The sequence below is a fragment of the Hyperolius riggenbachi genome, chromosome 2 (genome assembly GCF_040937935.1).
Source record: "Hyperolius riggenbachi isolate aHypRig1 chromosome 2, aHypRig1.pri, whole genome shotgun sequence".
Lineage (NCBI taxonomy): Eukaryota > Metazoa > Chordata > Amphibia > Anura > Hyperoliidae > Hyperolius > Hyperolius riggenbachi.
In genome coordinates, this window is record NC_090647.1 from 92,161,831 (window position 1) to 92,178,642 (window position 16,812).

The 16,812-nt window shown below is 41.6% G+C and overlaps 1 protein-coding gene across 1 annotated transcript in view; it reads left to right on the forward strand.

Moving 5' to 3' along the window:
• Positions 1–408: 408 nt before the first annotated feature.
• Positions 409–16,812, forward strand: part of KL (klotho) — a 56,952-nt gene continuing 40,548 nt past the window's right edge. The window contains exon 1 of the mRNA XM_068265909.1: positions 409–1,125. Within this exon, the coding sequence (XP_068122010.1) occupies positions 409–1,125 (717 nt within the window). The remainder of the gene's footprint in view (positions 1,126–16,812) is intronic.

The following is a 16,812-nucleotide window of genomic DNA, read 5'->3' on the forward strand; positions in this document are numbered from 1 at the left end:
TATATTATCAATCCTCTGAGCTGACTGTTGTTCAGTTTCTCACAGAAATTATCATTGCATTGCCAGATATGGTACTCAGTCCCTACTGAGCCATAAGCACCCATGACTAAAACTTCCTCACAGACACACAGCAGAATACGCTTCCATTCATGCATTGTGTGCATCAGTGAGTGTGAAGGGTGAGGAGGAGGGGGGGGGGGGGAGTACTCCTCGCTGTCACACTGTATATAGCACAGCATACAGTACATTGCAGCCACACGCAGATAGCCCAGCACTCGCTGTACTTGATGAGCTCCTGGATAATAATTAATTGTTGCCAGTCCCTCCCTGCTATAGGGGAAAGGGACTGATCTCTCCTTGGTGAGCTGATAAATATACATTCCTGTCAGTGTGGCAGCAGGTGGAAGCATGGCATGTGTGTGGGCACTTGTCCTGTGGTTGGCATGGAGCTGTGGGCTGTGTGCTCAGCCTGAGGAGGCAAAGAACGTCTGGGAAAGGTTTGCTGATCTGCCTGGACTGAAGAATAAATTATTCCTCTATGACACTTTTCCCTCGGATTTCATTTGGTCAGTGGGCACAGCTGCCTACCAGGTGGAGGGGGCCTGGCAGAAGGATGGCAGGGCACCCTCAATCTGGGACACCTGCTGCCAGAAAGATGGACGAGCCAGTGGAGAGGTGGCCAGCGACAGCTACAACAACCTGTTCAGGGACACAGCAGCTCTGCAGATCCTGGGGGTATCCCATTACCGCTTCTCCATCTCCTGGTCCAGGCTCTTCCCTAATGGCACAGAAGCTGGCTACAACCAGCCAGGGTACTCCTACTACCAGGCGCTCATTACCAGGCTTAAGGAGCTTGGCATACAGCCTGTGGTCACCCTCTATCACTGGGACCTACCGCAGAGGTTGCAGGACCTCTATGGAGGGTGGCTCAATGAGTCCATGGTGGGCATCTTTGAAGCCTATGCCAAAGCGTGTTTCAAGCTCTTTGGAAAAGATGTAAAGTATTGGATCACCATCGATAACCCTTACCTGGTAGCATGGCATGGGTACGCCACTGGCAAACTTCCCCCTGGCATCAAAGGGCATAAACTGCTTGGTTACAGAGCTGGGCACAATCTCATCAAGGTAGGTAATTGCAGAAAACTGTGCGAATATTACATTATTATTAATATCTTGGTGTGTGTATGTCCGTATATAAGCAGTATGTTTTTCTTCCCATATCTAGCAGTCTGTTTATAATTAAAATGCACTTATTAAATTATATAAACCAGAGAGTTTAAATAAAAGTAAAATCACAAAAGTAGTTACCAGAGAAACAAAGACAATGTGCAATTAGTAAAGAGATGGTTATATTAAATGTTCACTTTGAACTGAAACGGTTAACTTACCTCTTGTTTCCTCCCTATTACTTTAGATTGTAAGCTCACAAGGGCAGGGCTCTCACAACCTTTTGTGTCTTTGAAGTTTCTATACAGTTTATTCATCATGTTAGATTTGTCACTGTAACTATGTCTGTGTGCATTCACTGGGTTTCGATTATTATAATTAATATCCATTTCTTTAATAAAAATATTGTTAATATCTACCAATATTCTTTGTTTTTAGAGCGTAAACGGTGTATATTATCGTAATAATATTGCCTAATGAAAATTGTTACCAATATTTTACCAGAGCTTATCCTAACCTAACCTTACTCTCACACAGAATCTCCCTGTACTGATGCCTAACCCTAAGACCTACTTCTACTGATGCCTAACCCTAAGACCTCCTTCTACCGATGCCTAACCCTAAGACCTCCCTCTACCGATGCCTAACTCTAAGACCTCCCTCTACCGATGCCTAACCCTAAGACCTCCCTCTACCAATGCCTAACACTAAGACCTCCCTCTAACGATGCCTAACCCTAAGACCTACCTCTACCGATGCCTAACCCTAAGACCTCCCTCTACAGATGCCTAACCCTAAGACCTCCCTCTACCGATGCCTAACCCTAAGACCTCCCTCTACCGATGCCTAACCCTAAGACACCCCTCTACCGATGCCTAACCCTAAGACCTCCCTCTACCGATGCCTAACCTTAAGACCTCCCTCTACTGATGCCTAACCCTAAGACCTCCCTCTACTGATGCCTAACCCTAACCCCACCTGATGGTGCCTAAAACTAAGACTTCCCCTCTTGGTGCCTAAAACTAAGAACCCCCCCCCCCTTGCCTTGGCGGTGGCTAACCCTAAGACTCCCTCTTGGAGCCTAACTCTAACATACACACACACACACACACACACACACACACACCCTTGGTGGTGCCAAACCCTAACCACTAACCCCCCCCCCCCCCCCCCCGCACAAACACCATTTCTGACCCCTAACTCTAACCGTTCTCCCCTGCACAAACATCATTACAAACATAAAATGTGTACATACAAACAATAAAATATTTTCTAATGTAAAATTTGTACATACAATGGGAATATTACAAGAACTGTAATGTTGCAAGTTTCAAATTAATAACATATTTCAAGAACTTTAATGTTACAATGTTAAAAACTATATTTATGGGCACCCAAATTTCTGCTTTGGGCGCCGTATTAACAATATTTGCATTAGCGCCTATGGGACGCCCAAACGTCCAGTAGCCACCGGCTCCCAAATTTCCTGCTACTCTATGTCTACCGATCCTGTATTATGTACAATTGTCTATATTCTGTGTATACCATTGCCTTTATTATAATGTACCCTATGTTTGTTTCTTACTCTGTACAGCACCACTGAATATGTTGGCACTTCATGAACCAATAATAATAATACTGTATACTACATAGAATTAAGTGTTTTTTTAATGTATTTAGCGCTCATATTATAACTATGGACCTGTCTATAAATTATAAATATGGACCTGTATATTTTAAGCAATACCAGTTGCCTGGCTGTCCTGCTGATCCTCTGTATCTAATACTTTTAGCCATAGACCCTGAACAAGCATGCAGCAGATCAGGTGTTTCTGACATTATTGTCAGATCTGACAAGATTAGCTGCATGCTTGTTTCAGGTGTGATTCATACACTACTGCAGTCAAATAGACCAGCAGGGCTGCCAGGCAATTGGTATTGTTGTAAAGAAAATAAATATGGCAGCCTACATATTCTTCTCACTTCAGCTTTTCTTTAAATACAATCTTACAGCGCCAATGGGAGAAGGACTATCGGCTCAGTTGTGATGATGTGACGCCATGTATACTTTTTTTGCTTGTATATCAAGACATTGCTTGTATATGGAGTCAAAATTTCACAATAATGTTTGCTTGTATAGCAAAGCGCTCCTAAACCAAGTTACTCTCAATCCAAGGTTTTACTGTATTTATATAGCATTGACATCTTCTGCAGCACTTTACAGAATACATTGTCATGTCACTCATTGCCCTCGGAGGTGCTCACACGCTAATCCCTAATGTCTTTCTATATTATTATGTATATTATTATTATGTAAAGTATTATTATCTATTTATATAGCACTGATGTCTTCTAAAGCTCTGTCCAGATTACATAGCCATGTCACTGGCTGTCCTCACATTCTAATATCTATCACAGTCATATTCATATGTCCTATCATATTATATTATGTATTTATATAGCACTGACACCTTCTGCAGCACTTTACAGAGTACATAGTCATGCCACTGACTGTCCTCAGCGGAACTCACAATCTAACGCTACCAAAAATTTACATTGAAATAAAACCAATTTTGATTGGCTTTTGTAGGCTTCACCCACTTTTCTGAATATTAATCCCAGTCACCCAGTGACCAACTGCGCAAAGTTTGAGAACCCTGCCATTCATAGTGTAAGAATGGCTGCAGTTTACATTTTCCAAGTGAAATTTGTATTTGTCTCCGCCCATGTTTTGGTTATGGGGATAAAAAATATCCTTTGTTATTATTCCAGGTAATGTACTATGTATGTGCCAAATTTCATTGAAATCCGTTCAGCCATTGTTGTGTGATTGCGTAACAAACATCCAAACTTTCACATTTATAATATTAGTGAGATTCTAGGGATGTAGGAGGAAACGTATGGGAAGGAGAAAACCCATAAAAACAAATTCCATGCAGATAGTATCCTGGCACAAATTGAAACCAGCAACCCAAATTCTTTTTATTTGCAGGTTCTTTAAAAAGTTTGTGCCCTTTTTATATTTATTAAGAACTCGAAAACAAATAACATCATTTTTCTATGTAATCACCCTTGAAGCAGATAACTTCAGCGCATGGTGCTCAGCGCAGAGGCTGGGCGTCGTCATAACAGAAATGCTATGATGTGCGCCCCGCGCAAGAGTAAATCGGGAACCTGGCAATCTCCAGATCCCAAATTACATCTCCCTCTGAGTTGCTACAACTTGGATGGGGAATAGTATTCAACGCCGAGATTAGCGGCAGCAGGGAGAGCCGTCAATCGGCTTGACCTGCGCCAACTCACTGGCAGCGTACTATATTTATGCATCACCCTCTTGTGGGGTGCATGTTTCCCAGTATCATACCAAATTTTTAATGTTAGCGGGTAACCACTGATGAACTGCTGCTGTAACATCGTCATCCCATTAAAATCTTCATCCACCAGACGAGTATGACCATTTTCAAACTCTTTAATCCACTTAGCCTAATGCCTGAGCTGTACATTTAGATTTGACAGTTCCTCCTTGATTCCTGTTTCCGTTATGTGATGCTGTTCTTGTTTGAAATGTCAGCATTTCTGCAGAGAGGATTTTGCTAATGCTAACTAGTCTCTTAACTGCATCTCTCAACCAACTAAACTAAATTAAAATTACTTTCCTGATGCCTAACCCCAATCTCTTACTTGGTTAATCCTCCTCTTTCTGGAGGCTTTTATTTTTGTTTGATTTGGTGTGTAAAAGAGGAAAATGTAGGTTTAATGTTTCTCAGCTGAATGACACAGTCATCCACACAGTCTGACAGAGTATAAAGCCACAATCTATGTACTATTATGCAGGAGAACAGAGGCGCCAAAAGGATAAAAGGAAGCTAAATGAGCTTAAAAACCAAGTTCTTGGTAAATAGAGGAGGTAGTGGTGGACTTGCCTCCTCCAAAAAGACACACAACTACTGTAGTAAAGACAGTCAATATATTTTATTTATGAACTCCAAATATGCAACGCGTTTCGCAGGTTTGATCCCGCTTCATCAGGCAATAACAACGGAGCAATAGCATATGTGGTCAGTAGAAGAGCCAGGCACCTCTGATTTTACAATCTATGTACTATTCACCTTTTTTATGTATCTTCTGCATTCAGAAGCAGTTCTCTTACAGGAAAGAGTTTTGGCTGTAATTCCTCATCAGTGAAGATGCTACATGCTATAGTCTAACTAGGTCCCCGACTACAGAGAAAATGCTACTTGCATGCCGGAATGTTTAACTCTTACAGACAGAAAATGAAAAAAAAGGAACACAGCCTAGTTATTTGTATGCTTGGCATTATACGTACACATATGTGTCTCTTCTTGTCACATATCAGCTTTGTTACCCTTCATGGAAACCTAGTCCTAATTGATCCACCATCCAACAGAGGCTAACCCTAAACAGATAAAGCTATTCTTCTCTGATTTATTTTCTATCCAACCTCTCTTTATTGATGTATAAACTTTTTTCTGATACTCTCCTTTTGTCATCTACGTTCTTCAGCACCAGTGCCACCAATCATCTTCTCAGGTTACGAGCACACCACAGGAAAAGGTGTGTCAGCATCCTTTTCTCCGCCGTGCTGATGATGCTGGCTATGCAGTAAATTGCTGCTGCCCAATCCACGGGTGCTGCAATTAACTGTGTTTCAAAAGTAGTGACAAGGCACTGGAGATTGGTGGAATACCCTTTTATTAGTTTACTAAAAGGATTTCACACATCAAATATTGATTAAAAAAAATTAAAATGGACAACTGAAGTGAGAGGGATATGGTGGCTGTAAAAATGTATTTCCTTTTAAAAATAATACCAGTTACCTGGCGTCCTGCTTATCTTTCATTTTTCAGTTGTGTCTGCATCACATACCTCAAGCAAGCATGCAGCCAATCTTACGTCAAACATCTGATCTTCATGCAGGTTCAGGGTCTATGACTATCAGTATTGGAGGCAGAGGATCGGAGGGATAGCCAGGCAATGTGCATTGTTTAAAAGAAAACAAATATGTCAGCCTCCATATTTCTCTCACTTCAGTTGTCATTTAAGGAAATATTCCACCCTCGAAATTAGTGAGATGCAGCCCAGTATTAGTTTGTCAAAGGATAGTTTCAGAAATATCCTGAAAAAAAAGGTTTTTCAACGCATCTCCACTGTTGGCGGACATGCAAACACATTACAGCTTTTTGGAATGTATGCTTTACCCTGATCTTAGGGGAAGAGGTTTCTCCCTGTCCATGGGTAGCACTATTTCACAAAAAGGTCGATGGCATCCGTAAACCTAAAAATGCACTTGTTTCCCAAGCCTCGTAATGCAGCCACCCCATTAGTAATGGCCAGAATATCAAATTTTCGGTTCACGAACTTCAAAAGTGAATTTCCGCAAAAGTTTGTGAACAGGCAAATCTGGCGAGCCATAGACGTCAATGGGCAGACAAATTTTAAAACCTACAGACAGGGACTGTTTCTGGCCACAAAAGTGATGGAAAAGTTGTTTCAAGGGGTTTAACACCTGGACCGTGGCATACCAGAGGGAAATCCATGGCAAAAGTATCACCAAAAATTACAGAGTTGGTGCAGAGTCATGTTTTAACCTTCCTGGCGGTAAGCCCGAGCTGAGCTCGGGGTAAGCCGCCGGAAGGCACCGCTCAGGCCCCGCTGGGCCGATTTGCATAATTTTTTTTTTGCTGCACGCAGCTAGCACTTTGCTAGCTGCGTGCAGTGCCCGATCGCCGCCGCTACCCGCCGATCCGCCGCTATCCGTCGCGCCGCAGCCGCCCCCCCCCCCCAGACCCCGTGCGCTGCCTGGCCAATCAGTGCCAGGCAGCTCTATGGGGTGGATCGGAATCCCCTTTGACGTCATGACGTCGATGACGTCGGTGACGTCATCCCGCCCCGTCGCCATGGCGACGGGGGAAGCCCTCCGGGAGATCCCGTTCTTTGAACGGGATCTCCGGATCTCCGATCGCCGGCGGCGATCGGAGGGGCTGGGGGGATGCCGCTGAGCAGCGGCTATCATGTAGCGAGACTTTGTCTCGCTACATGAAAAAAAAAAAAAAAAATTAAAAAAAAAAGATTTGCTGCCCCCTGGCGATTTTTTTGCAAACCGCCAGGAGGGTTAATCTCTTAAGGGCAGAAATCACAGTACATTTCTAAATTTGTGGAATTAAGTGCTTTAAAACATGTGTGTACATGGTGATAAGGTAGTGTAAGGGCTAGGCCCAGTTCACATTTACAGACAAAATGCTGCATTAAACGCACCACAAACAACCGCAAAGAGCTTTAGTGATAACGTTAAGTGAGCAAATCATAGTTTTTGCTAGTTGACACCTCCAGGACAGAAATGTTAGTCTTCTCGGCAGCAGTTTCTGTGTAGTGGTGTGTAGTGGCCTCCGTGCTTGTGTGCACGTTTATGGGAGTGCAGACGATCGCGGTTTTTCAGCCTCTATGGTCAGGCTAAGGTAGTTCATTGACAGTTAAGTGACCAAAAAAATACTGATTCTGCACTGAGGCCTTCTACAGGGGGCAGTAGTGGATACTAGATGCCAGTAGTGGTGGTGAAGGATTATTGGGTTATGGTCAGTGCACTACTAGGGCCAGCAGACCTGTCTCCAACAGCTAACTTGTGCACTGGACACAGAGCAGCAATACAATAGCAAGAAAAACAATATACCAGCCCTAAGAAGGACATAGCTGTTCAGGACAATGTGGTAGCAGCAAGAATCTGCACTGTAATCTGCACAGAACACAGGCCAACCTAACGCTCACCCTGTCGGCAGCACACTCTCCCTGATCTGCCTAGCACAGAAACCAAACACAGACTTCAAAATGGCTGATGTGCTTGCTTTCTGGTAGGTGGGGGCAGTCCAGGTGGGAGGGATTTCTGATTGGTTGCCATATGTCTGCTGACTCTGGGGTGAGGGGTCAAAGTTTGGCTCCATTATAATGTATAGGGGGCGGGTCAAACACGCCAAGTGTTCCGCCTGCCGATGCGGATGCGAACACCCCTTGTTCGCTGTGAACTATTCGCCGGGAGAACAGTGTGGGCCATCTCTACATCTCATTTTTAGCTAAAACCTGGAATCGTCCCTCCCCCACCAGACAGTTATTAATTAACAAGGTAAATAGTATCTTATCTATCTATCTTATCTTAAGTTAGAGGACATGACATACTCCTTATCTAGGGGAGCAGATAAGCATTTACAGATGTGGGGACTCTGGTCGGCATGGATTCTTACTCAAGCCCTTAGTTAGGGTGGGCGCTTTGTTTATATTTGTCATATGCTGCCTGCTGTTCTTCTATCTCTCGTAGATGGGAAGACTCCCACCTCGTCAACGAGATCTGCCATACTGCTGAGCCATTTTTGTTATATTCTGTGTTGTGTTTCTTGTTAAACTTTGCTATTTTGAGTAGCCAGTTTAGTCAGATTATTTGTGTTATTATGTTCCTTAACCCCTTCCAGGAATGAGCTTTATACTGTACCCTCTGATGAAGGGGGACCCCGAAACGGCGCTGTTAGGGCATATTTTCATTATGGGGTCATGCTGTTGTTAACCCTTAATTGTTGCTCATTAGCTTACATGCCTTTGCACTTTGCTTAAGTTGGTCATGATGCTGTTATTACTTTGATGTAAGCATAACAGTGACTCCACAGGAGTTCCAGCCTACTCCCACTTGCTGTGTACCGTTGTATTATACTGGCTTATATGCCTTTCTATGCATATATCTCTTTACATTTCTTGAATGATTTTCAATGCAACATATTGCATTAATCCTATGCTGGTGTCTGAGTCAATCTTTCTTACATTGTATTAGTAGGGCTGTAATACAGTCTGGCTTACAGACTGAGCACCCATACATTTTTGATTCTATTTATTTGAATTGAGGTGTGCAAACCTTTTTTATTTAAATTAACCCCTTCCTACCAGTAGTCTTTGGCCCTTTAAGGACCAGAGATTTTTTGGTTAAAAAAACGGGGCTCACCGACGTCATCCCACATGGTCCAGTTGCTGCAGCCCACTCGCTCTGCTGTCGTTATGACAGCAGGGCTCTGTGAGCCAGTCAGGAGACAATTTCATTGGCTCTTGGCCCTGTGATCACTGTGAGCCAATCAGAGTGATCACAGGGTAAAAGAGCCAATGAAATTGTCTCCTGACCAGCTCACGGAGCCCTGCCGTCATAGCGACAGCAGAGTAAGTGGGCTGCAGGTATGAAGAGAGTTGCGATCAGTGGGAGGGTTGCGGCACGTTAATTGAAATCTACACCCTGGCAGGTCCCATACATGGTGTAGATTTCAATTACTAAGGTCCAGACGTGGTTAAAAAATGTAAAACTATATTGTTTGCCTTATTGTGTAAAATGTTTCTTGTACTCTCTGCATTTATTTTTAACTTCTTGAATAAAACAAAGTTAAAAAGAAGTTTCTCAATGACCCCCTTTTCATAGAACTTGGGATGCTATATAAAATGCAAATAAAACCAGAATGTGGTGATTTACAAATCATTTAAATGCTATATTTAATTCAATATAGTACTACAATACTTCAACAACACAGCAAAATGCTAAAGCTGAGAGTATTATTGTTTTTAGAGAAATATATGTTCACTTTAAATATTATGGGAAAAGATAAAAAAAAGTAGATAAAAAAAGAGAAAAAGTAGAGATAAAGGTAACAATAACAAAATATAAGGGTTTAAAGGGTGAAATACTAAAAATACAAGCAACAGGTGAGTAACATAATTGAGTAAACAAAGAACATTACAGGGAGGGTGACTTTCTAAAGAGTATAAGTGGGGACTGGGGAGGGTTCATCGGTGCAGCAATTTAAGAAAATGGTTCTTCAACATAAAATTGCAAAGAATGAGGAAGGATAACATTCAGGAATGCTATTGGTAACTTGTTGCACTATTTGTCCATTTAGTTTTTCCACACTGTGGTGTCCCCCTCTCCATCTTTACTTTAGAGACAGTCAGAAGGAATGCTCTTTGTATACCAAATCATGTGTCTGACCTGTTGCCAATGAACCCTATTAGCCAGGTGATTGTAGATACCACCTTTCATGACAAACTGTAAAGAAAACCTAGCAAGTTTTAAAATCTCTCATTTTTGTTGTTTTTTTTTATTTAGGAAAACCTAATAACTAAACCTAAAGAATACTCTGGCAACAGTTAGTTGTAAAAGGCATTATCTTCGGACTGGCAAGATCCGCTGTGAATTACACTGACCTCAACACTGGTAGGTTTAGTGCCCGTTTACCGCGTACACAGTATTTTACCACCTGCAGTAAAAGCATTTTGCTATTCTGGTAGATTGTAGTCATAATTTCCCACATGCGGTAAATGAGGTCATAAAATAAAACTCCAAACGTACTTTTTTTTCTATAGGGGATGCCTATAAATATATAGGTTGCTACATAATCAAATATACCCCCCCCCCCCCCCCCCCCCCCAAAAAAAAATTTTTTTTTCTTCCAAAAACTATCCTAACTTATGGAGGACAATTAAAGACTATTATTATTATTTACCGCATGCTTACCGCTGAAATGATGCAGTTTTACCACATTTTTGAAAATGAAGAAAAATCTTTCAGAATTGCCAAAAAGGGACAATACCGATTGCGTTATTTTACAGAATTTTTTTTCCCCGCACATAGCTAGTTAGCTACCAGAATTGAGGCCATTGTGGGCAAAATGATTTATTCAACAGTTGAAGAGATACTGTACAAATAGTGCGACACAGTGTGAGAGTCCCAGCTGCAAGGAATTGTATTAAGCCTAGATTAACGTTAAATAAGTTGCGCTTTACCAGTGTTTCCGTTATAACAACAGTAGTTAACTGACCTGTTTTACATGTTGCCGGGACGCTAAGCCTTTTACGGGAAATAAGAGTGGAGCACTGCTGAGCTGGCGCTAAAAAGGCATAGTAACGCTAATCTTCAAATCTGCTAAGTATGAGCTACACACAATATTTTACTTAAAATTTATTGTCCACTATAAGATAAAACTTCTTTCTTGAAAATAGATTTCATACTAATCAGCAAAGAAATAAGACCATTGTAAATAATAAGTCTCATTTTGTTTTCGTAAAGAAAAACTACATCAAGAATTGCATTAAGGTTTCCTACAATCTGTTACAGTCAGTTCAATTCTTTAAATATATTTATTTAGTTGTGTATGATGATGATGCAGAAACAGCATTTTACATTTATGAAATGTCTTCTTCTTATTTCTTGAGCTTAAAACAGATAAAACTTGAGCCTAAAACAGATAAAACTGGTTAGTGTGCTTTAAGGACTAGTGTGTGCAAACCACAGAGTTAAGTGGTTTGCGGCCACACATCGTGCACAGCCCAGTGCAGTGCGCGCGCAACTGGTAAAGTCGCACCCGCTGACCTGTAAACGAAAACGGCGCATTGAGTGCCCCCGAAGCGGCGCACCGGTGCACTGGGCTGTAGCTTTGCGTGGCTATTAGTGCTCGCATGGCTACATTTCGGGCTTATCAAGTGGCTTTTCACTCCGGCGCTAATACTTAGCGCCGGTTAGTGAATCAAGCCCCTAGCCTGAAAAGTGCGTAAAGTTGGAGTAACTCTTTAATTCTTTTATAGTTGGCTAAAACCATTCCACAGATATTTTATTGCTTCACTCTTGTCTTTTCACTAACAGACTAGTGTACTCAAAAGCAGAAAACATTTAATATGAACTTTGTGATTCAGAACTAGTCAAGCATTTTAATTGTGGACAAAGTTCTTATGCTCTTGGATGAAGATATATAGCTTGCTTGGAATAAGGATCGCAGATTTTCACTAACAATTCGGAGACTCAATAAGTGTCAGCAAAAACTTAACTTGTGTTCATCTCATTATGTTCTGTGACATTCTTTCCCGGAACGGTAAAGTAATGATGACACTCTGAATACTGCAACCTCTTTGTTAGCAATTTCTTTTTGAAGTTTTGTTTGAGGCATTAGTTGTGCATTAAATGGCATTATGTACACCATCAGGTTTGTTATTCTTACGGTACCATAAAGCTGCTTTCTGATAAACACTTTGATGTACTGAGACGTAAATAGATACATGTGCGTCAGTGATCATTCATCAGCTGTTTGCTAAAAGTCATGTCCACAGAGTTTATTTTAAAGACCATGTTAAAGAGGCACTGTAACGACATATAGCATATATACCCTAAATATCCTGGCTCTAGCATCATAAACACTTCCCACATTGTTGTATATTGGTGTTTATCCCTGCATTCCCACTAAGGCTTGTATGGGACAACAAGTGAAATAATTACTTACTGCTGCATGCTGAGGGTTAAAGTACACCTGAACTGAGAGAGATTTGGAGGCTGACATATTTATTTCCTTTTAATCAATGCAGATTGCCTGGCTGCCCTACTGAGCCTCTGTTTCTAAAACTCTCAGCCATAGACCCTGAACAAGCATGCAGATCAGATGTTTCTGACTGAAGTCTGACTGGATTAGCCACTTGCTTGTTTCAGGTGTGTGATTTAGACTCTAATGAAGCCAAGGAGATCAGAAAGACTGACAGGCAACTGGTATTGTTTAACAGGAAATAAATAAGGCAGTCTCCATATACCTCTGAGTTCAGGTGTTCTTTAACCACTTCACCAATGAGGGTTTTTTCCCCCATTTTTCACCTGTCAGCACTCTTCCCTCTCATTTATCAATAACTTTATAGCTATTCATCACAACTTAATGATCTATATCTTGTTTACTCTTTATGCATTTTAACGGGAATAATAAGATGAATAAAAAAAAATCGAAAAAAAAATCATCGTTTCTCAGTTTTCAGTCATCATAGTTTTAAAATAATATACTCTACTGTGGGTAAAAGTCACACAATTTTTTGCTGCGCGCGCTGTGCACGCTGCTGTGCACGATGTGTGGGTGCAAACCACCTAACTCCGTGGTTTGTGCCCACTAAGTATTAAGGCTCACTAACCGGTGAAGCGCCAGTTGGTGAATCAAGTTTAAGATGTCCTCGCACTTTTTCTTCCTGCTGCGTACTGTTAGCTTGTGAACAGGAAGTAATGTGTGCATGTGTAACTTAGTTTGTTACAATGACTGCAGGCATCTCATTGATGCCGGCAATCATTGACACGGGGACTTAGATCAATAATTGGAACTGTGTTCCCATTCGCCCATTGACTGATCTCCCTACTAACTGGCAGCGATGGGAACAAGTGTTGGAGACAGTGGGGTGTGCGCACAGCGGTGATGTGGCGGGAGGTGTATATCTACGCCCCTGGAAGAGGAACAGTCCTCCCGCAGGGCGTAGATATACTGGTTGAAAACCAGAAAGTGGTTAAAGGGAACCTTAAAGGGGTTCTGTGGGGGAACCTGAGGATAAAAACCGCCACTTACCTGGGGCTTCTATCTGCCCCATGTAGTAGTAATGTCCCACGCCGTCCTTCTCCGATCCGCTGTTCCCCACCGCCGGCACCGAGCATTATTCCTCTGGCATAGCCGAATAATGTGCGCTGCCGTTCACGTTCTCAGAAGCTTACTGCGCAGGCGCAGTATGAAGTTTTCTTGTACTGTGCCTGCGCAATAAGCTTCCGATGATGCGGGCGGAAGCGAGCAGGCCGCGACCGCGCAGCTGCAGTTGGATGGCGTGACGCGCTAGACCAGGGCCGGCGGCGGGAACGGCGGATCGGAGGAGGACGGCGTGGGACAATACTGCTACATGGGGCAGATAGAAGCCCCGGTAAGTGGCGGTTTTTATCCTCAGGTTCCCCCACAGAACCCCTTTAACTGAGAGGGATATTATGGATATTTCCTTTTAAACAATACCAGTTGCTTGTCAGTCCTGCTGATCTCTTTAGCTGCAGTAGTGGCTGAATCACACACCTGAAACAAGCATGCAGCTAATCCAGTCAGAGCACCTGATCTGCATGCTTGTTGAGGGGCTGTGGCTAAACGTATTAGAGACTCAGGATCAGGAGGAGAGTCCGGCAACTTTAATTTAAAAGAAAAAAAACATATACTTCTCAGTTTAGGTTCCTTTTAAAGCAAACCTGAAGTGAAAAAAAAACTATGATGCATCATTCTGTCATATTTGCCATTTATAAACCACATTCTGTATTTTAAATAATAAAACAGAGCAGAGCTAATAACCTTTTGAACTTTCCTGCAATAAAACCTTAAACTACCAAGAAACAGTGAGAGACAGGTTGAGATAAGTGCTTCAGAAAACAGGACTGTATTAGACCAAAATTGGGTGGAAGAGCTCAAAAAAGCTCTTTTGCATAGATAACAACTGACGTTTCTTAACTCTTCCTGTACTGGAAAACAATATGATACTATTTTCTTTGCTACTAATGTTCTATTTCTTAGCTGTACTATATACACAATTCATTATCTCGTAAGTTTATTTTCACTTCAGGTTAGTTTTAAACACTTTGTGGGAGGGGGGAAACACTACTTGGAACTGTTCATATTTTTGTATATATGCTATATGGGCAAAAGACAATTTTTATATAAAATCAGATACTGATTCATTTCAAGGTATACAGTCAATCTATAATCACTGTTATAGACCCCACTATGCCAGATTTATTATAGCAACACTTTAACGACTGGTTCATTTACTGAGTTGGCAATCATGCAAAAAGGTAAGAACAACGCGGGTTTTTAATAGTGACCCCCAAGTACAGCTGTCTCCAGGGAGAGGATAGGGATATCTCAGGAGAGGACCATCTGGAATTAGGGAAATCAGAGAGCCAAACAACCCAGCACCCAAAGACAGGACTCTAGTCTGCCAAGCTGCATCTGGCTGCAGCTCTCCAGATACATATCCCACTCACTCTCCTCACGGACTTAAATATCTAATGCTTGAGAGGTATTCACACTATCAGTGCTGTGTAGCTCCAGACCGAGAGAGAAACCGTAACCAACGATTGAACTTCATCCCAATCAGTAGCTGATACCCCCTTTTCCATGAGAAATCTTTACCTTTTCTCAAACGTATCATGAGGGGGCATCTGTATGACTATCATCTGTATGACTGATATTGTGGTGGAACCCCTTCGACAGTGTGATGTCAGGACTATAGTGCTGACATCACACTGTGGGAGCCTTGTTGCATTGTGGGAAATAACAGCTGTTTCCAATTGCCAAAAAAGCTAGCAGCAACTACTTCCACTGACATTACCTGCCAGCAGTAAAAATGTCACCATGTGATAAATGTAAGAATGTAAATCAGGGAGATGAAAGATTTTACAATGGGCAAACACTGACTAAATCATTTATACATAATTATTGTAAAAAATTAAACACTTATATTCATTACATTATTTTCACTGGAGTTCCTTTTTAACCCTGCTTGTCAATCTCAGTTTCCTGCAGGTATGCATTCATTACACAAGGAGTGTATATGTTGGAGGGGGCAGTTGTGCATGTACCTCCATACATTACTTTCTGTGACTGTTTTGCTGCATTACATGGTCAACTCCAGATGATAAAGCAGGTATATCTGTGTAACGCGGCTTCTTAAAATACCTGGCACGTGTACTATTCACCTGGTGAGCATTGTTGTTAGAGAAAGTGTAGTGAAGTTAGAGTCACCCTTTAACAACTGTGTTGTGTTTGATAATTGCTTTGTTAAGGTTAATGATGTGCTGTGTTGGATGACTGATAATACACTAATGTTAGCTGTAAGGCGTGCACACATAATTAGATAAAAGCAATTAACATCTAGCATGGTGACTGCCTCATTTTATATTAGGAGCTGATGGTACAATCTGTTATATTACAGTATAATGTAGCTGAAGCTTATTTAGTACTATGTATATCATTGTTCTTCATGTCACTCTGTCATTTTGTAAAGACAAAATTAATTATCTTATTTTTTTGTTTTTTATTTGAAGTGATGTTCGTTTTTGCATTCAGTCTTGTAGTGCAGACCTAGAAGACATAGGTTGACCCTGTTACTAATAAATGACCTGTTGCTATCGTTACTGTGGATGTACATGAAAGAGAGACCTGTTCCCCTCCTGTGTTGTAGCGATGATCTAATGCCCAGGTCCTTGTCTCTGTGCACACCTACCGTGGGTACCATCTTGTTGGATCCATGATGTGACTCAAGAATCCTAAGTATTAAAGTGGAACTAAGCACAGAACTTCCTCTCTGCTCTAAAATATAAGCTACGTCATAATATCCTTTAGGGAAAAAAACTCTTTGTTACAATTTAGAGAAATCCTAAAAAAAAAAAAACCTGAAGTGTTAACGTCCTGCACATTCCTGGGAGCACAGAAAGGGTTAACCTTCAGTGTTTACATATTACCAGAGCCAAGACACAGCTCAGGCACAACTCACAGCCCTGATTCACACTTGCTGATATCTTGCTGATGATGGCTAATTAGACAGGCTGATCTCCCTAAACACACACAGAGTGAATTTCTTTTGGGTCCTATTAACCACTTCACCACTGAGGGGTTTTACCCCTTGAACACCAGAGCAATTTTCACCTTTCAGCGCTCCTTCCATTCATTCGTCTATAACTTTATTATTACTTATCGCAATGAAATGAACTATATCTTGTTTTTTTCGCCACCAATTAGGCTTTCTTTAGGTGGGACATTATGCCAAGAATTATTTTTTTCTAAATGTGTT